Genomic DNA, 27,241 nt, shown 5'->3' on the forward strand with positions numbered 1-27,241 from the left:
TATGCTTTTAAACATTGCAAAACAGTATTTATGCAGCATTTCAGGTGTCCTGTCCAGGGCTAGTTTTATTTTCCTCTCCTCCAAACTACTCTGCCACAGTGTTTTTAGAAGTATTGTTGTCAGTCTGGTGTGTTGTCCTAATGCCTGGCAAGGACAGGACACACACAAAGGGCTGCGTTAATGCTGGAAGAAGAACGATCGAATGCTTCTGTTTTGAACACTGCACTATTTTGCAACCAACTTCAAGTGTAGTAGAAAAAACTCTTTCCTTTTGGCTCTGTGATTTCACTCCTGGGGAAGGCAAAAACTTTGGCAAGACAGAAGGTGCCCATGGACAGCGCTATTCTTCACGACATAGTCTATCTGTGAGCAGGCAAGAACAGGAAGGCTCAGGGCGTGGCAGCTAGAAGACAGCTTACTGTGTAACTAGTGGAGATGATGTTTGTCAGCACCAGGTGGGTGACCCAGGGAGCGCTTACAATATAAAACACATGGAAGGCAGAAGCAAATTCAATGTGCATCATGATGAGATAAATAAGATCACAGGCACACGTGGGCATGGACTAGAAGCCAACTGGAAACAACTGACTTTTGGGAGGCAAGGCTGAACCCTTGTTGAGGCTGTCACGCCAGCGGGGCAGGGGCATTTCTAGGGAAACTGCTCTCTGGGGACGCTCGTCTCCCCGCCTCCTGACACAATCAGAGGCAAAGGCAGCCGGCCTTGGACAGGACGGTGTCAGGTCCCGGTTCACTGTACTCCTGTCGCTCGGGAACTGTGACTCTGGGTGCAGGGACCCCAGCCCTAACTGCGAACCATGCGACTCCTGGGGAAGTGGGGGCTCAGCAATGGTGACACAGGCTTTCCCTGTGCTTCCGCCTGGCCTGCCGAAGCCCCAGGGGACCAGGGGGACATCGAGCTGCCCGAACTCAAGCTGACCCTGCACACTCGGTTAGGCCAGGGGAAGCCAGAACGCCTGCCAGGACCCCACCGCCAAGAGGCGGACTCATCGCTGCACGGACAGCTGGCCACCGGCCCTTCCGTGGGGGGAGAGAACAGGGCACCTGTGCTGGCCCGGCACACCTCTCGCAGCACCTGTCCCGTCCCACACCTCCTTCCTCACACACTTCTCTTCGTCTAAGCTGTGACTTGGAAGTAGAAGTTATTTGCGTCCACATTCACGGCACCCAATTCTGGCAGATGCTTTTGCTTGAATAAATGAAGGGACCTGGGCAGCAGGCGGCAGGAAGAATAACCCCCAAGATGGCTCCTGCTCTGGGGCTTCTCCAGAAAGCAGACGGGGCACCAAACAACTACAGGCCAGCAGAGGAGCAAAGCACACTCCTTCTGCTCCTCGCACCCAGCTCTCTCTCCGCACCACACACAGCTCACAGCCGTCCAAGGCCTCGCCTCCAGGGGCCGCCCTACCTTCAGGTCCGACACGTCTCGGTAGCACTGCTCGGAGCGGGTGTGGTCGGAGAGCTGCACGTTCCAGAAGCAGGGGAGCTGGTACACCAGGAAGGGGTTCTGCTTGATGACGGCATTGAAAATGTCCTGGGGACAAAGGCAAGGGGACATCGCGGCTCAGCCTGCGGCTCTGGCCCATCCCTGGGGCGCACGTCCGGTGAGCCCCGGGCTTGGGCTCAGCACAGCTGACACGTGGGCACAGGCCTCTCTCGCCCCTGTCTCCAAGACCCCAGTGAGCACGCTGCAGAGATGGGAGGGAGGCCGGGCCAGCACCGGGCCGATTTGCTGCTCCCCGTCCTCCAGGCTCCCGTGGCATCTTCCCGCGCACTGGCCCAGGGTAAGTGCAGTGTCCTTTCCTCCCCTCTCCCCGCCCCATCCGGGAGCCCTCTTATCCCTCCCGGGCCTCCACGACGAGCAGGACAGCTCGCAGGGGCTGTGACAGCCACAACCCCTTCCCCACACCCCTCCTGGGCTCCAGCCAGCCCGGCACACTCTGGGCTGTGCAGCCGGCTCCGAGACGGGCCTTGGCCTTGCCTGGGGCCTCGCCCGGGCTCGCGCCACGCTCCTGAGCGAGCCACCCTGACGCACTAGCTGGGGATGGGGGCTGAATGATGGGCCTTCGAGGCAGCAGGTGGCTGACCAGCCTGTCCTCACTGGACATGGGCACACAGGTGCCGGCGATGGGGACGCCGTCAGGTGGCTGTGGCTGCACTTAAAATATGAGGATGGCAGAGGATCTTCCCCTCAGGTTTCAGACAGCGCCTGCGAGTTCTGTTTTTCTTTAACTCCTTCCTTATACAGCGTCTCATTGTTTAGAAATCAGCTTCTGGCTGCTTAGAAAACATTGAATAAAAAATGCCTTAAAAAACTCAAAAGCCCTGCAACGTCCTTTTTTCTTCTATATTAGAAAACTTTCTAGGCATTCCATGAACTACGCAGCTGAATGGACAAAAACGTGGACAGTCAGCTTCGGGTAAAAAGAAAGGGTGAAATGCAGAACACTCAGAGAAGCCGCCTTCCTGTCTCACGGCAGCCCCAAGACTACAGTGAGGTCAAAATCCGAGAGGGTCTGGAGGGTCCCAAGTTCCCCCAGCGCCCCCACCTCTGCGACTCAAATGAGCAGTTGCTTTTGTGAATGTTAACAGGCTGGCAGTGTGGGGGCCCATTCTCAGGCTGCCTGGACAGGAGGCGGTGCCCGGAGCCAGGCGCTCCCGGGCAGGACCTCAGCAATGGGCTTAGGGACACGGCGGGCTCCGATTGCCAGAGATGAAGCCTGTCTGGGAGAGGCGTACTGCGCGGCTCTGGGACCTGGGGCAGGCCTGTCCCACACCACTCCTCACACAGCGGACTGCTGCACCTAGACCTGTGCCTCTCGGGCCAAGGACCAAGTCCTTCATTCCCCGTCACCCTGCTTCTGAACAGGGCCCTGGCATCCAGGGTGATGTGTGCAGGGCAGGCAAGTGAATGAAGCAGAGGTGACTAACGCACAGGCTATCTTTGCCTGGCACGCACTCGCAGCTCTGTCCACGCACGTGGAGGGGCACAACGGGTAGAAGAGTAATTCGGGTCCAGCTACTTTTAGGCAGCAGGGCTGCCATAGTTTGGATCTTGACTGTTCCCAAAGGCCCGTGTGGTAAAGCCTTGGTGCCCGGCTCCTCCTGCCGGGTTCCTGGGGCTCCCTGGTCCCTTCCTCCTCCTCTCATTTGATCCCCACGCACGAGGGGAGTAGTTTTGTTTCCCCATATGCACCCCCATGATGGGCAGCCTCATGGCAGAATGAGAAGCAATGGGGCCAAAGACCATGGACTGGAACCTCGGAGCTATGAGCCACTGAACCTTTTCTCTAGATAAGTCGGCCATCCCAGAATCCACTGTGGTGACAGCACACCACATGCTGTCAGCACTCAGAAACGCCAGCCCCGTGGCCCAGCCACTCACCTGGTCGGCCAGGGACGTGGACAGCATGCCCATGAGCTCCCGCTCGGCCGTCAGTCTCCACATCTGCTCCCACTTCATCTTGCGAAGCTTGTCCAGCAGCAGCAGGATCACCCCTGGGCAGAGCGGGGACAGAGGAGCAAAGGCACCGTGAGGGTGAGAGCCAGCCCCACACACAGTGACGGCCCCTTGGAGCAGTGGCACACTGACAGGGCTTGGCCACCATGTCCAACCCAGCCACGAGAGCACAAAGTTCGGAGGTGAACACCAGGCTCAGCCCCAGGCTCTGCCAGGTGACTGAGGACATGCAGCCAGCTCTCCACGACCTCCTCATCCCACGAGAAAGTGGACTGCCTCCCAGGGCCTGCCGGGAGGACTGAGACGGGCAGAGCAGCCCCAGGCTGGAGGTGGGTGGCGGTGATGGCCGGACCTAATGCCACTGACGCTGGTGCCGACTTGGTCAGAGCGGCAGCTTGGGTTACATCTATTTTATATAGCAGTGATGGCAAGGACGATGAGGACAGAGACCCTAGCTCTGTGCCTGGACGTGGCACCTTTCCTAGGAGCACCAGGTCCCCCGTGTCTCTCCCTGGGGCTCTGACACCTCAGTGATAGTAGCCACACGTGGCACTTGGACAACACACGCTGCCTATCTTTGCAGACAGAAAGCGGCTCCAGCTCCGTGGCTTTCCTGGCAGTTACCGCTCAGCCCCATGGCCCTGCCTTGGTGTTCCTGACTCCAAGAGGGACTTCATGGCTCTGGGGCCCTTGACTTGAAGCTCAGCTGCTGGGCAGGCAGTGCAGCCGCTGGGCCTTTAACACTAGCGCCAAACCCTCCGAGTTTACGGGAAACTAAAGACAAGCACCTCCTTCTTCTTCCTCCTCTGCCCTCCCAGGGTGAGTTTTCATGAGGAGGGACCTGGGTGGATGAGGAAGGTGTGGGAAAGAAAATACCCCCCGGAGCCTTTCCATGCTGCTACAAATATTAAAACAATGGAATATATTGCTCGGGCCGAAGAACGAGTTACAATATGCAGAGCAAAGTACAGTCTGGCTTAGCTGATGGCTCGGAAGCAGTGTCACCACCAGGTGGCTGTGCATGCGACCAGGTTGGAGCCCACAGGGCTGGGAGTGACCCGCGGCCACCGTGGTGGGCAGCACTGCCACCTTCGGGCCAGGCCAGCCTCCCGGGACACTCAGCTCAGCAGTGCGGCCACCAGGGGACTCCAGGAGGTGAAACCGATCTTGGCTGAGTCCCAGTTCAGTTTTCTAAGACTGAAGGAAGGAGAGCATCCCCCAGCCGACACCAGTGTGGGCTCCAGCCTCTGTGCCGACCAGCGGTGTGTCCTGGAGAAGGGCGTGTCCTCCATGTGGGGCGGGGGTGGTCAGATTGGCTGGAAATAAAACACACGTGTGGCCTGGGAGGAACCGGGCGACCCACCCGCTGCATGGCTCCTTGTGCTTTTCTGGGTTTTGCCCGTACTGTTTCCCTCAAGGCTCCCAAATCCTCAGAGAAGATTTCCTCATCTTCATTTTACATGTGGCCGAGTGAGGGGCTCATCCAGACGCTTGTCCATTTCACTGTTCAAAGCAGCCAGAATCAAACTCAGACCTGCCGGCTCCAAACCAGTTCTGCTCCCTCTACCCGAAAGACCACGGTCACTTTGCAGCCAGGGCCGCGGTGGCCTACACCGCTCAGAAAGCTGTGACGCCCCCCCTTGTGGTAGCTGGTGATGTTTCAGCACCAACTCTTCTGTGGAAAAACCAAGCAACTTGATGGGCAGCATTTGCCGATTTCCACGGTGCAAATACTCCCATTTTGGGTAATGTCAAGCGAGCAATGTGATGTCACCGAACACATGGTTGGGAAGAAATGAAGACAACTGGTCCTCGAGAGCTGTGAAAAGTAGCTCCCACACTCTACTGAAATGGCTCCCCACGTACGAGGGACAGTTTTAGAGACAGTAAAATTCACCACAAACATAAAGGAAGGAAACGAGAAAGCACAGAAGTATTCACAAAGTACAAAGCAAGAGAATATAGTGGTGTGAGTCACCGTGGATTAGTTATGAAAGACTCTAGTCCAGTGTATGACAATTTCATTAAATATTATTGTAAGCACCAGTTTGAATTAGGTTAGAACAATGTTCCAATATAGGAGATGTGGTCAAAATCTGGTGAATATTTAAATTTAAAAAAATTATTACAGTATAAGCCATGTTGCCACTACTGCCCTTTGCTCTGAACACACTTACTCCACTGTTCCTGTCACCTCTGAAGCAGCTCTTGGTCTTCTTTTGAGACTATCTTTTTGAGGTGTGATAAAAAACAGTGAACGCTGCTGCTGAGTGCCATCCAACTGAAAGGCAGGCCCATAAAAACACGTGCTGTGCCCTCAGGCACCTTACTCCCTGGATCTGCCATTGTGCGGCTGCAGGCTCTTCCCCCACGTCAAAGTCACCATAGAAAGTGAATGCTTTGAACCCATTCAGGACATCAAGGCAGCCAGGACAGCATAGCTAAAGACACTCAGGAGAGAGGGCTCCAGAGCTGCTGCAGGAAGCAGCAGGGACAATGGGGCGAGTGTTCAGTGAGGGGAGTCAATGGCAATGAGTCTTTTACCGTAATAATCTCAAAACTGTATGCGTCCACCATGCTTTATCACACTGCACATAGCAGCAGCAAGGGAGGGGCCTCCGGAGCTGTGAACAGTAAGGGGAGACTTTAAGGGCGACTGGGAGGTGGAGCAAGGCTGGTGGTCTGGGGCCTCTTGGGGACCCCATGGGGACCTGGAGCTCTGTGACATGCTGGACTCAGCGTCCAGGGCGCAGCACCACGTGTGGGACCCTCTCCAGCTGGCCCACAGAGAGGAAGTGCAGAGTGAGGTAAAAATACCCGCGAGTAAGCATGCTGGGGGAGATGAAAGAAACTAGGCTGAGGAAGGAGACCCCTCCCACCCACCCCTCTGCTGTGTCCCCGAGACCTGGCGTCCCGTCCCCGGGGTTTGGCCGCTCTCAGGACTCCCACAGGTTGCAGCGTTTCAGCGCGTTTCCTGTCGTGCGGCTTACTCTGACTCCCTCTCCTCCTCCGGTTAGGTCTGCAAGATTTAGCCCGTTAGCATCTCAGTACGGAGCTTATTCACTTATTCACGGAGATGGCTTCATTCGTTCTGCAGACAGACTCCAATTTACTGGCGCTTCCCTGCCGAAGGACACCTGGGTGTCCTCTGTTGGTGCCGCTGTGATTATGCAGAGATCACCATCCTGACTGAGATCCCGGCCCCTCCGGGCGCAGGCTCAAACTCTATGCTGGGAGTGGCTCCACGTGCTGCCAGAGGCGGCACTGATGGAAGACTCGCCTGGGAACATCACTAGTGACTCGGTCTTCTTTCTCCCTTACAGCTGGGCCCTTCCTGAGACACACAGGCTGCACACCTGCACTGGTGTTTACTTTTCTTCTTCTATTCATTTCTTCAGTCATTATTTATTGAGCATCTACTATGTGCTAGCTAAAAAAGTCTACAAGAAAGAGACTTGTTTTTCTTGCCTACCAGTGCTCATCTGATCGGCTTTATTTATTAAAGATTTCAGTTCAGCATGTATTTACCGGGAGAGGAACAGTCAGTCTATGTCAGGCCTTTCCCCAGGGACAGGAAGATGGACAAGTCTGTGGGACACTTACTCCATTATGATTCCACCCCATGATGGCAAATGTGAGGGTGTGCATGGCTTGAATGGAGCTTGGGTGGGGGTCAGGGGACCAGGTCAGCCCGGCCAGGACTCAGGCAGGCAGACAGCTGTGGGGAGACCTGCAGGGACACCATGGACCAGGGCCGGAGGTGGGGCAGCTCAGCTGGATGGTCTCACACACAGGAGAGTGCTTTACGGCGGGACCCTGTGGTGGTGGGACCCTGTACCAAGCTGGTGGGCGGGAACGGGTGGGGAGAGCGGGAGGTAGAGCAGAGGAAGAATGGGAGTTTCCGGCAACTCTATTTCTTGCCCTTAGGGGACACGGTAGGACCCACAGGTGGCTTGTGGCCAGAAGAGCTGATGCAGAGCTTCAGGCTGCCCAGGGCCTACTCAGGGGCCTGCAGCAAAGGGGGCGACCTGCATGGCCACTGGCAGGGAAGCCCCTCGGGGACACCTGGGTGCTAGAGCAGGGCTTTGAGCAAGGAGGAGACCAAATCCCTTCCCTTCTGGGGTTACTCCTCCTGGCAGAGCTCAAAGCCAGGACTCTGTCCCCTCTGCTCGCTGCCCTGGGCCCGACCATTCAGCCACAGGGGACCTGCTTGCCTTCAACCCTGGGTCCCCGTTCCTGGGTGAGTGTCCCCCATGGCTTTATTCATCGGGTTCACCAGGGCTTGGCAGTAGCCAGACACAGTCTTGGGTCTCAGGGGGCAAAGAAGCGAAGCTGGGAAGTGAGAAGATGCAGAGCACTGCGATCCACGGGAGGCGGAAGAAGAGGTATGGAGGGGGCACAGGGATGGCTCAGATGGAGGACAGCAGAAGGAAGAGCTCTGCAGGACACAGTGTTCACCCAAACCAAAGGATGGACAGGATCATCGAGGACAGAGACAGGACGGTGAGGGTCAAGCCAGATGGGCCTGAGGCTGCAGAGTGGATTTGCCAGGCGGGCTGGTGAGAGTCTCTCGGTGGCTCATGTTTCCCACTGCGCTGGCCCAACAGGCCTCGAAAGGTAAGGATTCTCTTTCCTCTCTGTCCCCAGTAAAGAAGATTCAAGAGAGGCAGCATCGACCTCTAACATGGGGAAAACACTGTGCCCATAAATCCGCAGTTAGCTACAGGTTGCTTATACAATAAATATCCTCACACCCGAGACTGAGACAGCAGAAGGGCTCCTGGGAACAGAGGAGAGGGCAGCCTCAAGGGGAAGCCCAATGCGAAGAAATAACTGCGGACTGGCAATGCCTGAAAGCCATGATTCGGGGCCTGAGTTCCCTCTGTCACACAGGTGGGATCTGGATCAGCTCAGGAAGGCTCAGGGGACTAGAAAGGCATGTCTTCAAAAGAGCCTGGGATCACAGGAACAGTGCCTAATGCTGAGCTGGGGGACAGCAGCTGATACCTCACGTCCAGGCCCAGCAGGCCACAAGCTGCCCGAGGTCACAGGTCATTTAGAAGCTCTCTGCTTCCCCCTCTCGAGTGTGGAATGCACGGGGCTCTTCAATATCTGGGTCAGCATGACTGGGAGGGCCCAAGGGGACTGCAAGGGCAGCTAGGAGACACAACCCCAGGGAGCAGAAGAAACAATAATAGAGGCGAGAAAATCCACCGCATCAAAAGTTAGGTGCATCAGTTATGCCCTTAAGCAGTGGCTTGAGCTGGGACACAGAATCCCACTGACAGAAGCTTGGGGGAGAAATTGCCTCCTCCTGAGGTGTCTGTCGGGTGTGGACTCAGGTGCCAAGAGAGCTGCCACTTCCTGTCTCCAAACTCCAACCCCCATGTGCCGGGCAGATACCCTAATAAATGGCTATACAGGGGCTTTGAAATATGAAGTGGAACTATACATCTCCTTGTTGAGGTGCCTGATACCACAGACTGAACTTGCATAATGCCCGCCACAATTAAAATAAATGATGTGTCACACAAAGAAGGGACAAGGCCTTTAAGTGAGCTCTGCTCAAAATAACAAAAACGGATCCAGCTGAAGTTGGACGTGTTCAAGCTGGAGCAGCCCAGATTTGGCTTTGCCGTGTATGCCCCAGGTCAGATTGGCACCCTGCTTGGCTGGCAGAGGAAGGTGGTGCCCAGAGCTCCTGCTGCTGCATGATGTGCCCGGGTCCGTGTCTGTCACTGCTCAGAGCGTCGGCAGTGTGACAGGACCTCTCGGAGGACTGGGCTGGGACACGCAGGACGAGCAGGTTCAGCTACACAGCTGTGATTCCGGGAGCACAGGGACCACCACCAAATAAATAAGGGAATGGTAATTCAGAATCAAAGCCTTCTCCCTGAACATCTGTCCCGGGCAGCCTGTTTCATCTGCGGATCAGAGGACAGAGCTCCCCTCCCAGTCCGAAGCGCAGGCAGCTCAGCAGCATGGACCGCAGCCAGCGGGGCGGGGCTGTCTGCACAGGCTGGGAGAGGGAGGAGGCACTTTTGACTCTTTTCGGTATGATCAAGATGTTAAGTTTTGTCAGTGGAACTACAAAAGGGAGAATAAATTAAACATGGTGGCAACGAGGATGGTAGCTAATGTCCATCAAGCAAGAGCCAGGTACTTGTGACCAGGGAGTTTATTCTGTGACCACCCATGCATGGGACAAACCTGCGGACAGGTGAATTATCCCATTTACAGGCCAAGAACGATGGCTTGCGCATGGCCAGGAAGTGGCAAAGGCAACTCACTTTTTCGTTTGTGGTCATTCAACCGCACTTTGTGTGCGTCTGTGAGCGCACCCACACCTAGTGTGCCGACCCAGCTGATTAGTCGGAGGCTGGAGGAGCAGAGGTCACGCTGGCAGGCCGCGCCCAGACTCCCACAGCCTGGAGTGTGCGGCTGAGCAAGGGCAGGAAGGCCAGGCCTCCCTGAGGACGGCAGCACCAAGGGTGACCGAGGGTGACCCCGGGCAGCTGCTGCGGGCCAGGAAGCTCTGAAGCAGTACCGGGCTCGGCACTGGTGCCAGATCTCCCGGTGCGCACACGGCACCTCTTCTCCGTGCCGCCTCCTCTGCCCAGGACTTGTAGACTCACTCGGGGAGTGGGGAGGGGAATGCCTGCGGCTCCTTTAGGAGCACAGCCCGAGGGGTTCTGCTGCTAGGCCCTCTCCCTCCTTTCCTTCTTTGCAGCTTCCTGGTGTGCTTCGAGGCTGGCTCTGTGGGGTACATCCTTGATTCCAGGGGAGAGGCTGAGACCCAAAGCTGCCCGACTCCTGCAAGCAGGCTCTGGACGACCCTTCCTCCTAGCGTTTCCTGCGAGGCATCCTGCGGGGTGATGCAGCGGTAGGCTTGGTGTGCAGGCTGAGTCTCCACGTGCTCAGCTCTTCGCCCGTCCTGAAATCTGCAGGATGGGGGTTCCCTTCCTGAGTCCGTCCCAGCTCTACCTCTTTTTCCTCGGCTTCCCCGGCTGGGCTCCTCAGTCCTAGGGCTCCTGCAGCTTTGCTGGTCTGGACCCAAGAAGCCAGAGTGGGCGCTGCCGGGCGCTCTGCTCCGTGGGCCGGCTCCTCCCGGCCGTGCTTGGGAAAATGCCCCTCGCAGTCGCCCCGTCCTCCCTTCCACTTTGAAGCACTGGCGTTCTCCTTTCATGCATGACCCAGTAAGAAGGCAAGTTTATTAAAAACCACTTCGTTTAAGCTCCCCTGCCGAGGGTGCTCAGGACTCACTTTGATCATGTAAATTAAAGGGCTCCAGTCTTGCTTTTGAAATTTTTCTTTCCTGAAAGCTCTTTTACCAGAGTGAGACAGAGGAAGTGGGAACCCTTCCACCTGAAACTCTGAAATGGCTTCTGGGGTCCTTAAGGTGTGGGGGAATGACAGGAAAGGACCACTGCACCCCTCAGAAGGCCAAAGTCCTTCCCCCAGTGCCCAGTGCCCGGTCAGTGCTGGCCGATCAGCTCTTACCCACCAGGCACTGGGAGCAGGATGAAGGTACAACTGCCCCGGAGCTAAGAGGAGCCAGGCATCTCCTCCTCCTCCGCAGGCAGAGTGGCGTCACCAGGAGGACGCGGCCAGGGCTCCATCCTGGGGAGCGGTCCTTTCGGGGGACACTCAGGTGACTCCAACCTCTTCATCTCACCAGGGTCAACTCAAGCAGCCAAGGCTGCGACAGGGCTGAGAACGCTGGGTGGCGGCAAACTCATTTTAGTAAAGGTTTGCAGAGTACTTTGCTTGATTTCTTTGATTTGCAAGCTCCTTATTTAAGAACAAAGTGTATAGCTTGGTGAATTTTCATGAAGCGCATTCACCATCATCACTAAAACCTGGACCAAGAAAGGAAACATCACTGAGGGCCCAGCACCACCCCCAGTCACACCTGCCCACCGTCCTGTCACTGCCCCTGCTTATAACACTGATTCACGCACTTCTGAGCGTTCCATAAGCTGAATCCAACGGCAGGGCCCTTTCATGGTTGGTCTTTGGGCTCAGTGCTATCTTTGTGAAATCTGTCCATATTATCACACAGTCACTGCCTGCTCATGTTAATGCTGGATGATAACTAGAGCAGGGCGGCTTCTTACTCTGTCTATCCATCACACCGTATCATAGTAGACTGCAGCCTCTGGGCCGTTTCCGGTTTGAGCCATGGCAACATCCTTGGTGTGTCCTCTGGTGTCGTGCTGTGCTTGCTGGGTCCACACGGGGAGGGCTGTGCATGCGATCAGCTTGAGCACATGTTGCAAAGCAGCTCTTCCTATTATTCCCACTAGTTTTGGGTGAGACTTCCCCCGCTTCTGGATTCCCACTCATAACCACACTGCTTTCCATTTTAGACTTTTGGGCAAAGGTTTGGACCTTGTGGTCTGCGACTGGACTCTGGATTTTAATGTGCTCTTTTAGATGACCAGGGAAGCTCGGTACTCTTCACCTGTGCCTGTTCAAGTGTCCTGCTCATTTTTGTGTTGAGCTGTGTGCCTCTCCCTTACTGGTCCCCAGGAGTCCTTCTCCTAGTTCCTTGACCACGGTGAAAGCTGCCTGGAGCCGATGCCTCTGGGCTCCGGAGCTGTGAGGCCGACAGAGACTCATCCCACAGGTGCTCTCCCGGGGAAGAGGAGAAGGCTGCACATTCTGCTGTTTTTCTTTGGAATCACAGAACAGCAAGCTAGACTAAGCTATCAGATCCAGGTCCCATTCCATCTCCATTTCTGTTTCCAGAGCACCTGAGGCTCAGAAAGGCTCAAAGTAAAACAAAACCAAATAAAAAAGGTCAAAGACCTCCCTCTCTGGGCCCTTTTTCCTCCAAGCCTCCACTTCCCCCAGCAATCTCTTTAAACTCATCCCGGTTTTTCTCAGTTCTTTTCAACTCACTGGCCAAACCCAAGGCATAGTCTCTGGTCAGCCTGCAGACCTGAGCAGATTCTGTGAGCGGCTCCTTTTAACCTAAGAGGGCCTTGCAAATAAAAGTGGAGGAAAAGCACTTTATGGATTGGACTGTGGTTGTGGGCCACTCATTTCGTACTCTTTCATATCTGGACAGGTTTCAGATGATCACTAGATTACAGTTATTCTGCCCACTGCAGAGCAAAAGGATGACGGAAACCCAGGCAGAGTGCTCAACGGCTCTCTCCTTCCACCCAGAAAATCCAGCAGGAGACTGAGCTCTGCACAGGCCTTGTGCGTCTCGCAGCTGGTCTGTCAGAGAGCAGAAGTTGACAGCAAGCAGGCATCCTGGACATGCTCGGCCGCGGTGGGTGAGGAGTTAGCTATTGAAGACTCGCTAGCCTCTCGTTTTCCAGGAACACCAGGGAACACCAGGTAAACACCGAGACATCGGACTTCAACTGCCACTGCTCAGAAGGAGTACAGACGCTGGGGAGGCCAGGGACAGAGGCTGCAGCCTCCACCAGACCCCACCCGGAGGAGCCCCAGCAGGGAGTGGGCGTTGGAGCCCCAGGGCCTTCCGCCAGCTGGGAATGACTGCAGCTCTCTGCAAAGCAGTCAGATCTGGGCTACATGCTGAGCAGGCCTCTCTCCTGGCCTGGCCAGACACCTGCTTGTGCAGATAAGGTTTCCTTTGTCCACCAAGGGGGCGAGAATGGTGGACGGCTGGGTGATCCTGACCGGGGCACAAAGAGCAGGCTGCTGAGGGGACAGGCGTCTTCTGCAGGGTCAGGCATGGACAGATGAGCGGGGATGGGAGTGCTCGGCTAGTGCCCTTTCCCTTGCATCTGGGCCCCGGCTCAGAGCAGGTCAGACTCGAGAGCGCCACCCGGTGGGTGGAGTGCAAGGCCGCCTCCACATGTGCTTGGGCAGCCCCCTCCTGGCCCTCTGTGATCCTGGGACTTGGCCCCTCGGGAGTCACCTGGGCTCCCTGTGGGGGTGCACCAGTCTGGGGGACACAGGAAGGAGAGACGTCCCCGCCTGTCCCTGTCTTGTGTTCCGACTGTCTCTCCCCTCTGCCTTGCTGTGGTATTTGAAGCGGTGACCCAGTTGAATAAGGTCTTTGGGGTGGGTCCTGATCCAGTTTGACTGGGTCCCTGTAAGAGGTGGGGACAGAGACCGCGCAGAGGCAGGGGAGAAGGTTTCCTCTGGGAGCCAAGACCCCAAACGAGTCGACGTCTCGGCCTCAGCTTCCCAGCCCTGGAATGGTGAGAACTGCATCGCTGTGGCTGAAGTCACCAGGCTGTGCTGCCCGACCTGATCAGACCCAACCGACCCGCGGAAGACAGAGTTGCACCTGCCGGCCTGGAGATGCTCTGCGCCTGCTCCTCGCTGGGCAGCTGGCATCCCTGCCGCTCCAGCCCCACCAATGAGCCCGGACTCACATCTGTTTCCAGATGGGACGCCAACGCTTCCTCCTCGCTGTTTCTGTGAGTCCTGCCAATTTTAAGGCCAACAGCTGGGATGCCTGGGCTTATTTTACAAACGGGGAAGCAGGGACGTGGGAGAGGGGAGGCACTGCAGGTGTGGCGGGGCTTCGGGACTCATCCTGCTGGTGAGTGGCCAAGCCGAGACTCTCTTGGCTTCAGTGACTTGGTGTGGACCTCAGAGTGCTGGGGGAAGCAGGAGGCACTTCAGAGAGCACGGCTCGGCGTGAGGGATAGGTCTGAGTCGTTCCAAGGAAAATGGGGTATGTAAAGAGGCGCAGGATCTGCATTCGAGGCCTTATGATTTCTCACTGCACCTCTGGCCTGAAGTGCTGATCAGTGGCCCAGCTGCTTCTCAGGTGCAGCCTGCAGGCTTCCCGGTGGCCACTGCTCCTCCCCACCACACCCAGCCGTGTGCCTCGCTCCAGGCGGGTTCCCCGCTCCACCTGCCTTCTCCCCTCTCCTGCCCTTTCCACGGTGCTCCTCCCGGCACAACCACCCCACAGAGGGGCTCCCACTGCCAGGCAGACGGGCTCTGTGGACTTTGCCTTCTGCTGCCTCCCGCTCCAGCCCTGCTGGGATTTCCGGCCACTCTCAAGCCCGCCGGAGCTCACAGTGGCCTGCACTGGCAGACGTCCCTGTCCCCCACCGGACGCCTTCCCCCTCGGGCCCCACAGGAGTTGGGCCTGGCTCTGCCCCCACTCAGCCTTGAGCACAGTCCTGGGCACCAGCTGTCCTGCTGCCCGGGGAGACGGTGCGGGCAGGGGCGGCCGCCTTCGAGGGCTCCACTGGCCCAGCGATGGGCGGTGTGCCCCCCGGCAGGATCTGCGCGAGGGCCCCGCTCCATCACGCAGAGCCCCAGAGAGGAGAGGATGGATCTCATCAGGGCCCCGAGGACGCAGTGCCCGCTCTGGCTCCGTCCCCTCCGTGCCTCACGCCTCCTTCCAGACCGCGCCGACCCGGCCTCCTGCCACTGTCCTTCCTCAGGGCCTCAAGCTTGAGTCCATCTAGCATCAGGAGCATCAGCGGCCGGTCTAGATCGCGGGGTTTGTGCTGCTCACAGCAGCTTACTTAACCCCACCACTCTGGGAGCCGTGCTGTTATCCCACCCCTCAGACGCGGAGAGGTGTGGCATAGGCGAGACCCACCTCTGTCCCACCAGACCTCGCTGCTCTGCCTCCCTGGAAGCCCGGGCAGGCAAACTTTCTGCATGAATTTCAGGCTTTGGAAACCAGAAGCACTCTGCTACAACTCCACTTCTGCCCATGCAGCTAAAAGCAGCCACAAACAAATACGTAAAAAGCCATAGGGCTTCATTAATGGACACTGAAATTTGAATTTCATATAACTTTCATGTGCTGCAAAATAAATGTTTCTAAATATTTCCTTTCTCATCTAAAAGTGTAAAAACCATTCTCAGCTCCAGGACATACAAAAATGGGCAGCGGCCAGAGTCAGCCTGTGACTGCCCCTGCTGTGAACAGTTAAAATATTCATCAGGAGACAGTAAAGTTGAAAAAGACCAAGAACGTAAAGTAAACGCTTCCTCAGGTATTTTCCTGGGCGCTCCATCCTGACCCTGGGCTGACAGAAGACAAGGGCCAGGGCTGCATTTCCTGTGCTGTCTCTGGGGTGTGGCTGTGGCTGAGCCGTCCATACTGGGTGCTGGGCAGGCTCCTAGGCTGAGCCTGACTCGGTGGCTCAGGGATGCGGCTCTCGCTGCGGGTTCCTGTCTCTCAGCACGGTCCTGGGGCCCCTCTGTGCTGTGCCGGGCTGATTCACAACCGCCTGCCCTCTGTCAGCTCCGCTCTGCAAGGGGCGGCGCCGTGGGGCTCTGGGGACGGGGGCTGGTTTAGCCCAATGGTGGACGACAGCGAGCAGCTCCCAGTGAGCTCAGGGGAGCAGGAGACCGCTCCCCGTCTCTGCGATGTCACTGGCGTGGGATGCTGGGCCCTGCCAGCCACAAGGGAACGTGCAGGGCCAGCGGCTGGGATCCAGGACAGCAGGAATGGAGACAGGCTCTGGGGCTGCAGGTGCATGACCCCTTCCAGGGGCCCCACTCTCTCACAGGACACTGTCTAGGTTGGGGTCTCCCCGCCAGCCGCAGACCCCAGCCAAGTCCTCCACCCAGGCGCCTGGGCGCTGGGGATGGGCTGTTACCCCACAGGCTGGCACTCACCGGCTCGCCCCCGAATGAATGCACCCCAACCCAGGCATCAATGGCACCCAAGACCGCAGGGGTGGTGGGAAAACAGGGCGGAGGTGCAAGGAAGAGGGAAAGAAGGCCAGGCGGTCTGCAACGCAAGTGGAGAGCAGCTAAGCCTCCTCCTGAAGGACCTGTGCGTGTCGTCTTCTGCGAAAGGCCACCGTTCAGCTGACCAGCTCCCTGTGCGGAACGCGGGCTCTTCAATGCATATAGCTTGCACACGCACCTTACAAGAGCCCTGTTTCTCCTGACACACTCTGCCACAGTGGCTGCGCCTGGGCTCTGTGAGACTGCTCTTACACACCCTGGCAGAATGACCTTGTGGACAGAGCTGCTGCCGTCTGTTGTCACGGGGCAGGGCGTCCTTCACGTCTGAGGCTGAATCACACTTCACTGTGCGCATGGACAGGCCACCTCTTCTCTCTCCATTCGGCTGCTGTCAGTGGACTTTTGGGCTGTTCACCTTGGATTCTGTGAAAACGCTGCCAATGTGGACACAGGCACCCCTCTGACATCTGGTTTCAGCTCTTTTGAACATATGCACCCGGAAGTGGGCATTGTGATGGGGGGCTCCATACTGCTTTCCCCACCTGCGACCTTGCGTCTGGGTCCTTCATGCTGAGGGGAATACGCTGGTCACCCACAGGTGAGCCTACCTGCAGGGAGCGCTTAGAGCAGTCAAACTCCTGGACGAGGAGACCAGGCAGGTGCAGGTGGGCGGGGCTGGGGGAATTGCTTCTCAAAGCGGAAGGGTTCTGCGAGGCAGGATGGGAAAGTTTGAGAAATCTGCAGTACAGTGTGGTGCCCTCTGGTGGCAGCTGCTGCACCAAGACAGAGTCCCACGGTGCTCAGGGAGAGGGGCACGCGCGTGGCACAGGTCCCGATGGAGGGAGATGTCGTCTGGCTCCATGGCATTGCTGTGAGGCCACTGCTCCCGGCCCAAGGAAGGCCTGGACGTGTGCAGCCCCTGACAGTCACGGCTGACACGCTAACCCCCAGGGGATGGGGTAGGAAGCGGCTTTGGGAAATGATGGCCAAGAAGGCCAGGCCTCTTGAAGGAGACCGGGCCCTCACAGTGAGGGAGGGAGGACGCGGGGCGGCGCTGCCCTGAGCAGAAAGCTGGCCCTCGCCAGGCGACATAGGCAGGGGCGAGGGAGCTGGGCCCGAGCTCTCCGGGTCCCAGGTGGGGACCTAGGAGTAACAGCGAGACCCGCGACCTCACGGAGCTTGTATCCCCAGGAAGACAGGGCTGCAGCTCCTCACTGTCCCTGTCACCCTCTGGTCGGAAGCCTCGGGGTGCGGGCGGGTCCTGTCCGCCCCAGCTCTGGAGCTCTGCCCCGCACTCCTTCTGGTTTTGGCAGAAGGCAGGTCCCACTTCCTCTGAGCTCAGGCAGGAGCCCCAAGGCTCTGCTCTTCAAGGCCACAGGCCCTAGCTCGCTGGGCCCTCCTCTTCTGAGCCTGCGGGGCAGGTGAGGGCCTGTGAGCCAGTGCATCCCCGGCTTCCCCTGCACCACGGCTCTGCTGTGGGCAGGCGAGGACATCTCCGCCTCTAAGCGTGACGGTGCCGGGCGCCAGCGCACGCCGGCAAGCTCTGGCTCCTGAGGCTCACAGCCGCGCTCTCTGGCTGTGCGTCACTGCACCTGCAATCCCGGCGCTGGCAGTGTGGGGACAGGGACTTCTGGCCGTCACAATGGGCAGCGGTCAAATTGGCAAAAACACCTGCCTGACCCGGATGACAGAAAATGCAAAGGGGAAAATGAGTGGGACAGTGGCACTGGAGAGCACTGGTCAGGACGCGGCGGTCAGGGGCTGTTGGGGGGCAGAGAGCAGCCGGGTCACAAGCAGCTCACGGCCATGGAACCCCCTCTGGGAACGAGCAAACGCTTCTCTCCCAGGCTACCATCTTCTCGAAGGAAGCTTCCTGGTATCAGTCATCTAGAGTAAAGTCTTTTCCTGCCCCAACCTTGCCAGAATAGCCATTTAGTAACACATACTAGATAAGGAGCTACGTCAGGAAGGAACAGCGAGCTACATTTACATCTAGTCTGTCGGACAGGACTGTGACAGAGCCATCTCGCTGTTCTCTCAGGCGTGGGGACCTCTAGAGACGACTGTGGCTCAGAGGAAGGAGGGGCCAGGACCTCAAGGTGTGGCCGCTCCGCTCCCGGCGCCTCTGCACCTCTCTGCAGGGCTCCGGCAAGTGGTCGGCTGTCAGGCCCTCCACAGAGTCGCCGTCCTACGTGACGCTCCCCGTCACTCACCCTCTGCCTTTTCTCAATAGCCCAGGCCCCACACAGAGCAGAGGTGGGCCAGCCCTGGGACGGCCTCACCTTGCTGTCCTACGGGTGAGGATCCCTGGAGTCTCTCCCTCCTGAGAGAGCCTGGTCTCCCCTGCCCATCTCTGGCCTCATTTGGGGTCTGACAGGAACAGGACGTGTTTCACTTGTAAGCTGTTTTTAAAGCACATTCCTCAACTCAATGATGCCAACTGGGTTTTGAGGATACAGCTTGTCCTCGGGCAGCCGGGGGGCCCTATGTTCTCCCCTGGCCACCACCCCCCACTCATCCCTTTCTCCTCCTCTTCTCCCCTTTGCTGGTGTCTGTCTTTCCAGATATTCCCCGTTAGCTCACCCACTGAGGTGAGTTGAGCCCGGATGAGCCACCGGCACCCCATGTTGCTCTAAGTGCTGCTGGCAGCTGGGTGCTGGTCGAGTGACAGCACCTGGCACCGGGCAGGTGGTCCACAGGCCCTGGTCAGGAGTGGATGCCTCCATGTTGGCATGAGGAGGTGCCCTCAAGGCCACCCAAGGTCACAGAGAGCTCCACATGCCACCTGCAGCTGTGCGATGATGAAAGCAAGCTATAAGCAACTCCCGGAAGGAGGGAGGGAGGGAGGGACTGAGGAAGGGCAGCTCTCTCCTGAGTCTTCCAGGGACCCTGGCTTTGTGAAAGCAGACTGGGAAAGAAGAGCAAAAGAGAAAGAGTGGGAGCCTCACTGGATCTTTCAAGGGAAACAGCTGCTTCCCAAGTTAATGCCGGGAAGAACATTCGTGTGAGACTCGGGTGCGTAGCAGGGGCTTGGCTGGAAGGGCTGGATCTGGTCCACCTGCAGCCCACCAGAGCAGGAAGAGAACAAGCTCCACCCGGCCCCTGAAGTGCCCTGCCCACAGGCACCTGCTCAGCAGCCCACAGCCCACAGCAGGCCCTCGGCCACAGCTCTGCAGACTGGGGGGCTTCCAACAGGCAGACGGGTCTCCCACACAGCCCCTGCCTCACTGGGGTTTTCAAGGTAGAACACAGCTGGGAAGCTGACACATGAACCAGAGAGGCCAGTTTCCCCTAAAATAATACAAAACGGCAGCATTTGTGCAGATAGTGGACAAGATGGCTGCATGAATATGGGTGAGAATGAAGTGCTTCCTGCTTCTTTCTGACCCGGGACCCGGGTGACTCTGGCAAACCCTGGACAACTATGCACACACTGTTTTTCACGAGGTGGACCCTGTTTCCTGACCTGGTCAGTGGTATAAAATGCAAGAGGCCACTGCTAAGATGTATTCAGGACCAATTCTGCACCAGATGCCGGGCAAGGCACCTTGGTGACTGTCAGTGCCCACACGGGTGTCATCGGTCTTACGAGGGCAGAGCCAGGGCTCAAGGAGGTAATGCTGTGTGGCCAGGGCTGCCGTTCTCACCCCACTGTCCGGGAGATCCCGACATGCAGCGAGGCTCAGAGGGGCTGTGTGGAAAGAGCCTTTTGGAGGCCCAGCAGAGGCCGCAGTTCCCACTGGAACCTACTGTCTGGGTGAGGCTTGTCTAAGCGGGCACACTGCTTGTCCAGGCTCCTGCTGTACGTCCGCCTTAGGCACCAGCAAGGCCGGAGTTGCTCAGAGCTGGCACCTGAGGGGTGGCCTCCTGTCCCCAGCTTCTGCAGCAAAGGGGACACAGCGCTGTTCTCATCAAAACCCTGTTCCCCGTGCGCTGGGCTGAGGACGGTGGGCTGGTTCCGTGTCATCGGGCACTGTGCGCACCTGGGTGTGACCTTTCCACTACTCTGCATCCTGAGGATGGAAGCTCAGCGCACACACCGGGTTTCTCTGAGACCCCTTTGCCTCACAAGCACGGGGGTCACTTGCCTGCCACTCTCCCCCTGGCTGCTATGGCTCCCAGGTCTGGCCTGGAGCACTGGGAGGACAGCTCCGGGAGGCCTTGCCGGGACACGCGTGCCTGGCTCCCGCAGTGCAGTCCTGGGAGATTCTGCTCCAGAGACAGCACCGACCCTGGGCCCCCAGCGCCCGCCGGCTCCTTCACAAAGAGCTTGAACCCAAAGCCCTGACAGTTCACGCTGGGAGGCTGGCGGGCATCACGCAGGTGTCTTCACTCACTGGGGCTGCAGCTGCCGGCTCCCAGGTGTCAGCGTCCGCTGGTTTAAGGAGAGGACACAGCGCCTGCCTCTCCTCGGGGCTCGCGAGCATCACGAGAGGTGAATGCTGCACGGCATGTGGCATGGTGCCTGGGTGACACTCGAGGGACGCGGGTGCCGCCCTAATGGTGACTGGAGTGCTGCCCTGCTTCCCGCCCTGCTGACCAGCTGCGACCCGTCCTCCACAGCCCTGCCCGCCTGGGCCCTCCGTGATGACCCAGGGAGTCCTGGTGCACCGCGCGGGGCCCCCTGGCCACAGCCTCTGGGTGCGAGGGGCGCGCCGCTGCTCCTCCTTTCCTTGGCCTCCGCCAGCGCCGTGCCGAACTCTGACCGACCCCTGCCCTTCCTCTGCCCGGGAGGCTGCGCTCCTGCTTGGCGTTTCTGTGCTCTCCTCACCGCAGCCCCAGAATCAGCTTTCACAGCACCTTCAGTGATGCGGGCCCCGGGGACGGGCCCCACCCGGCACGCGTGCTGTCCCAGGAGCTGGGCTCCTGCCCTTCCTTCCTGGGCTCCAGGTTCAAATCCTGATAAAGACCCCAAGTCTGCTTCCCTGGAGAACAGGGCTCCCTGGCACCTGCAATGAGGCCGGGAGGAGAGGCAAGAGGATCCAGAGGCCTTGACAGACAGACAGGGCAGGACGCGGCCGGGGGAGGGCGCAGGTCGCCCCGTTTCAGTGCTCACTCACGTGTGAGTCGGGTCAGCCTGTAGCAGGGCCACTGGACAGCTGCTGCACAGTGGCTGAAAAGCAGCGATGGACGGGAAAGAGAAGGGCTCACAGCGAGGCGGGACACAGGATGCGGCTCTAGACACGTGGCATTCGGGGCCGTGGTGTCAGGGGATCACTCCAAGCGTGCCTGGCCGGGCGCCTGTGCGTGCCCATGTGTTCTGAGGGCGGAAGTCACATGACATGCCTTGGTGAGTGCAGAGGGGCTGAGGTTGAGTCTCTGGTGCGAACTCTGCTGTGTCCAGGTGCACGGAGCCCACAGGGTGAGGAGCCAGGTCCCGCCCAGGAGAGGAGCTGAGGGGAGGAGCCGCTGCCGCCTCAGGAGAGCAAAGCCCCTAGGCCGGCCGCTTTGCTAGTGCAGAGCCCTCTGGGATCGGCCTGGGAAGAACGGGCTGTGTGCTCCGCCTCCCCCCTGGGGGCCCTGCCCCGCCAGGTTACCTGTTGTAGCCCCGCCCCCCATAGCCCCGGGTTACCTGTGTTGTAGCCCCGGCCCAGGGCCGGCCACGGGCGGTGGTTCTTCCACAGGTTCCCGAGGTACCAGTCACTCTGGTTCTCCACCAAGCCCAGGGCCTGCTGCCCTGTGGAGCACAGAGAACAGCGAAGTCAGGAGGGCCGGCGGGCGGCCCAGGAAGTCACCGGACAGCGCGGACAGACCCGCTGCGCTGCGCTGCCCCGGCAGCTTCTGTAGCCGGCCCCGTGGAACCTGCGCTGACTTCCTCCCCTCCCACGGCTGGGCGGCCGCTCCCCCGTCCCCACTCCAGAGAAGCATGGCAGCCCGAGACTGTGGACTCTGCCCAGGCCGCCCAGACATCTGCGAGGAAGCCGGGGGCCAGGCCACCCCTCGCCTTCAGCCCTGCTCACTCCTGCACCCTCCTCCCAGGCCAGTGGCTTGTCGCCCTTGGTCACCATGACTCCTCGCCTCACTGCTTCGACTTTGCCTGCCTCGGTGGTCACAGTCGTGTCCCCCAGACCAGTGCAGGGAGGCCCGAGCTCCTCTCAGGAGGGTCCCAGCTCCTCCCGAACCCACCGCACAGCTCGAGTGCACCCGACATGTGACCTCTGGCCTCCTCCCGCTGCTGCAGCTCCCTGCTAGTCCAGGTCTTCTCTTCAGGCCAGTGAGAGACACTTTTACTGCACCTTTCACCCGCCGCTCCCTGTCTGAACCTCTCCTGCCCAGAGGGCTCTGTGTGACCTGGCTCAGGCTCACAGGGTGCTGGAAACCCAGTGCTGGTCGCATCTGCATCTGCGGGGCTAGGTTTCCTGACGGCCGCCCAGTCTCGGGACGCCTGACCTGCTCACTGTCCCGGCTCCCTTTGGGAAAGGACTGCCCAGGAGCTGTCCTTTTCCCAAAAGCCCCGGTCTGGTCTCCGGCGTCAGGCATCGCTAGGGCCCGCCTCCCTCCCTCTGTCCTGCCCTCCTCTCCCCTTGTGCTCTCAGAACCCCAAGCCTCTTCATCCCACTCCCACTCCCGACCTGAAGCCCAAACCTCTCATTTTCTTCTGTAATTCGCCGCGGCCACGGTACAAACTAGACAATGGCTCCAAATGGCCTGAAAAGGGCACTTCTGACTTCTCACTTCCCCAAGACCTGGACAATTATTGCCGCCAGCTGGGAAAACGGCCCGAGGCCCCACATGCCCAGGCCTTCTTTGCTCTCGGCAGACTTCGCTCCCTGTTCCTCCTGCCACCTGCCAGACTCATTTCCACCCTGAACACCCCCTCTCTGCCCCTCCCGACGACGACTCAGCCCTCCAGCCTCTCCCCCAGTGACCCCGTCAGCAGCTCCCCTGCCTCACCCTCCCTGCCCTTTGCTCCCCCAGAACCAAGCCCCGCGGCAATGGCCGTCTTCCCCCTGGCCCATCTGCACCCAGATGGGGATAAACTCCTGGAATGCTGCTTAGATTCTGCCGGCCTTGGTGGTCTCGCTCGTGCTCTGGCCAAACCTTACAGTCATTATGTACCAAAAACTTGTGCCAATAAGAATAAGGTCCGCTCTAAACCCCTCCAGTTTTCCTAGTGCTCTCAGGGTTAGGAATGACTCGCAAACAGAGCACTTCTGACCCTGGGGAGGACAGCAGCTGCCCTGCAGGAAAGGCCTCAGAGACCAGAGGGCCATCAGGGTGCAGTGAGCCCCCTCCTTCAGCAGGGACCCCAGCACGGGTGCGGGGCTAGTCCTGCCCAGGGCACGGGGTGGGCAGTACAGCAAGGCTGGCTCAGGGGTCTTCAGTGCAGCGAGGGTTCAGGCCCGACCCCATCTGCCCAGAGCCGAGCAGCCCACCCCAACTTCCTGGACCAGGCCGAGCTCGCTGATGAGGGCTCAGAAACTCCTGCTCGGTCTGAATAGGGATTCTTCCTCTCCCGTGATCTCTGGGAATGGGCAACTACACCGGGATGCAGAGCTGCCACTGTCCTCCAGGCTGCTGTCACAGGGTCCCAGGACACGTGAGCTGCTCCTTTTCCACACGGCCTCGTCAGGGTCAGGGACAGAGCTGGCTGTGTCCAGCCCACCTGGCTCCAAGCACTTTTGGGTCTCTCTCTTAGGGACGCACTCGGTTGGCATTTTTCGGGCACTTCACTCACAGACCCACCTCCGCCCTTGCAGCAGTGGCACCTGAGCCTCAGCCTCTGCTGCCCCTGGAGCTGCACAAAGGGCTCCTCAGGGTGGTGGTGGCCAACGTTCCCATTCTAGCTTTTCCAGCCACTAAACGTGCACCCTGGGCCCGCGCTTGCCTTCTGGGCTCTAGTTTTGATTCTCTGTAATGAGTAACAAGTCACCTCCTTTCTATCACGGGTTGTTTGACAGCATCTCTCCTGGGGTTTCAAAAATACCCTAAGATACATGCTAGTTTGTTTCACTTTATACCATGAGTTTCTTTTTTTCATTGATAAGAAAGTTTTGTCCTTTGTTTGTTTCTTCTTTGTAACAGTGAATCTTTTTTGCCTGTGATTTGGACTGAGTAACATTTTGCTCATTCTTTTAAGCTCACAATACACAATGTATTAACTATTGTTATTTTGTTTTATTTCTACATAGAAGTAAAGAAGAGCACTGTTTAATTTTCTTTATTAAAAAATGAAAATAAAATGTTGCAAATTGTCAAATACTGTTCAATTTGGACAAAGTCCTATTATTTTTACCAAAAGACGCGGGGCCTTATGTAGCTCTTACTCAATTGTTTGCATTTGCACACTTGTTTTTCCAGTCGACAGGTAAGTGCACGGGAAATAGTCCAGCCACAAGGTCCCTGGGAAGCTCAGTACGGCCGTCATGCTGACTCTGGGTGACAAACTCACAGGGGAGACAGGGTTCCCCTCCCTTCAGGAAGCCGAAGCTTCGCGGTACCAGCACCCACAACCAGACAGGGGCTGTACTACATGTGAGAGTGGAGGAGCAAACCAACAGCAGCCTGCAGAAGACACAAGCCTCCATATGGCCAAAAATCACACCAGAAAAAAACACTCTGCAAGACCTAGACATTAATTAACAGGCAGAAGTCTCTGGACTCTGGGTTCCTTCAGGCTCTGCCATTTGGCTTTTCTTACTCCAAGCCCCACATGCTGAACAGCAAACACCAATTCCCATCCCTGGGGCAAAGCGGGCAGGGTTCTGCTGTTTCCTAGAAGCCTGCTCCCTCCTGGAGATAGTGTGGAGATGTGCAAGTCTGGAGGAAGCGAGTCATCTGGCCGAGTCACGGAGACCGGAGTGGGCGGCAAAGGACACGTCCACCTGTGCGTGTGCAGGGGACAGAGGGTGCTCAGCCGCAGGGTGCCCTAACTCAGAGTCGCACCTGCTCAGGCCTTCAGCCACTTACTGCGAGTTCCCGCACCCGTCCACCCGGCAGTTATTAATGAAGTGCTGATTTGCACCGAGCACCATTCTGCAAGTTGTACAAAAACAGAAACAGAACAAAACCCTCAAAACCCAAGTCTGTCTTGGGGCCGGGCCACACAGAGATGCAGGGCGTGAGGGAGCCTCGGAGGGCCTCGGGGGAGGGCGCCCTCCCTGGCCCTGGCAGTTGTGGCTGAGGAGCAGCAGGGCACAGAGGCCCCGGAAAGGGACCCGGCAGGCCCAGGCCGGCACCCGTCCAAGTGAGAGGCTGTGTGCGAACACGGCGTCACAGACAGGACGTGGGAACGGCCGCTGGCCAGCAGCCAGTGGCGGGGAAAGCTGCGCAGTGACCTTTGTTCCTGGTGAACGGGAGGAGGTCGGGAAGGTGCTGGCCACATGGTGGCAGGGGTCAGAGCAGCATCCGAGCAGCGGCACATTCAGTGCGGCCCCTGGAGACACTGAGGCCGCCCCAGCCCTTTCCCTACTCAAAAGTATTACGAGTGCAGTGAGCGCCTGCCTTTGCTCACAAAACGGTCACTTCTGCTTCTAGAACTTCACCCTGCACAACTTCCCATGGCTGAGAGGGGCTGGGGACTCTTGGGGCGGCGAGGACCAGGGTGCTCAGCCACCGGCCGGGCTGGGGAAGGTCGTGGCTGCCTCCTGTGGGCTGAAGACGCTGTGGGCAGCTCTCACTAGCTCTGCCTGCCAGAGCGTGGCCGCTGACACTGGACACTGTCTGCCGCAGCTCGTAGCTGACAGCCTGCGAAGTCCCAGGTGGGAAATCTTTCCAAACCTGAATGAAAGCTCAACTCCACACAAGAGTGAGGACACACAGCAGGGAGAGCGACCCCGCACCCCAAACCCCAAATCTGAAATGCTCCTGAGTCTGCAGCCTTTTGAGTCCTGACAGGCTGCCACGGGCGGGAGATCCCACACTCTGGTGCTTTGTTTCACAGATGAAATCTGTAGAAGCATGCATTTTCAATAAAGGATCCTCAACTTGTAATTTTTTGCAACAAAAATTTTCCAGTTGACCAAGTAGACCTTTCTTTTAGTGTTGGCTTCCAAAGAGCTCAGAGTTCAGCTTTAAAATAAAAATCATGCCAGTGTTTAGCTCCGTGGTTCTGCCTCCTGCCTCGCTAGCACAAGGTCCTGAGTTCGATCCCCAGTACCAAAAAAAACCAAACCATGTAGAATTCAAAAATCCTTGTTATTTTTTTTTTATAGGTTGCCTAAAACCTTTCTTAAGATACAGTAGGTTGAGTGATAAATAAAGCAGAGTTGTAAACACAGGGACTGGTGAATCTTTCTTCTTGTGTTGAGCTCTGGCTGTGGTTTGTTGTAGGCCAGTTTTTAAAAATGGTTTTCCACTTTCCAGGCTTGTGGGCCAAGCTGAGGCCGACATCACCGTCACTGCCGACAGGACCTGAGATGCTGTCACTGGTTTCCTTCTTGGGATGGCTCCCTACTTCTGTGTAGTCTCCCAGAAGCAAACACAGTTCCCCTCCTCCCCGGGCACACTTGTCCCGGAGTGTGCAAAGCTGCAGTGATGTAGAGACCCAGTGGCAGCCAGCAAGGGGAGTCCCCATCCTGAGAAGCCAGGCCCTCCACGGCACGGTGACCACATGTGCTGGCCCTCGTGCTGTCTCTGTCCTGCTCCTGGAGTGTCACATGGTTCTGGCTAAGCTCACCAAGACTGACTTTCTTCTGACTTCTGGTTCCTCTTAGCATTTTGCCTCCTGCACCTTCAGGCAGTGGCCTGGGTTCTCTCCAAGTCTGCCAGGAACCTGGACCACTAGGAATCCCTTCTGGGAACTGGGACAGCCAGACATCTCTTGTTACTCCTGCTTCATGGTGAGTACACAGCTGAGGCTGTTTAACTGAATTGCATCGAATCAATGCTCTGGATGAAGCAGCTGAGATAATTCAAGGGTCAGATTCACAGGAGTCCGACTCAGATCCACTACCAAGTCACCCTCAGTAGAGGCAGAGAGAAGCCAACACCCCCAAGGCCACCCCAATTCTTGCCCCATGGAAGTGTTTTGGCCCCAAGGGAACACGCAGGAGCACTGAACTATGTGTGCCACCACTGGCTGAGCTAATAGAGGCAGGGATGCCCGTTTATACTCCAACAAGTACTTATCCTATGTGCAGTTTCCCAGGGGACCAAGTCCCATGA

The 27,241-nt window shown here is 57.9% G+C and overlaps 1 protein-coding gene across 6 annotated transcripts in view; it reads right to left on the minus strand.

Annotated features, from left to right (window-relative positions):
* Large1 (LARGE xylosyl- and glucuronyltransferase 1) overlaps window positions 1-27,241 on the minus strand; it is a 334,576-nt gene that overhangs the window by 42,233 nt on the left and 265,102 nt on the right. For all 6 annotated transcript variants that reach the window (XM_087192775.1, XM_021258337.2, XM_087192773.1 and 3 more), the window contains 3 exons: window positions 21,708-21,812; window positions 3,404-3,516; window positions 1,427-1,552 (listed from right to left, as the gene is read on the minus strand). In XM_087192775.1, coding sequence (XP_087048901.1) covers window positions 1,427-1,552; window positions 3,404-3,516; window positions 21,708-21,812 — 344 coding nt within the window. The remainder of the gene's footprint in view (window positions 1-1,426; window positions 1,553-3,403; window positions 3,517-21,707; window positions 21,813-27,241) is intronic.

This window comes from Heterocephalus glaber, unplaced genomic scaffold (genome assembly GCF_053883595.1).
Source record: "Heterocephalus glaber isolate CG9 unplaced genomic scaffold, H.glaber_assembly_v1.0 deba00001572, whole genome shotgun sequence".
NCBI classification, from domain to species: domain Eukaryota; kingdom Metazoa; phylum Chordata; class Mammalia; order Rodentia; family Bathyergidae; genus Heterocephalus; species Heterocephalus glaber.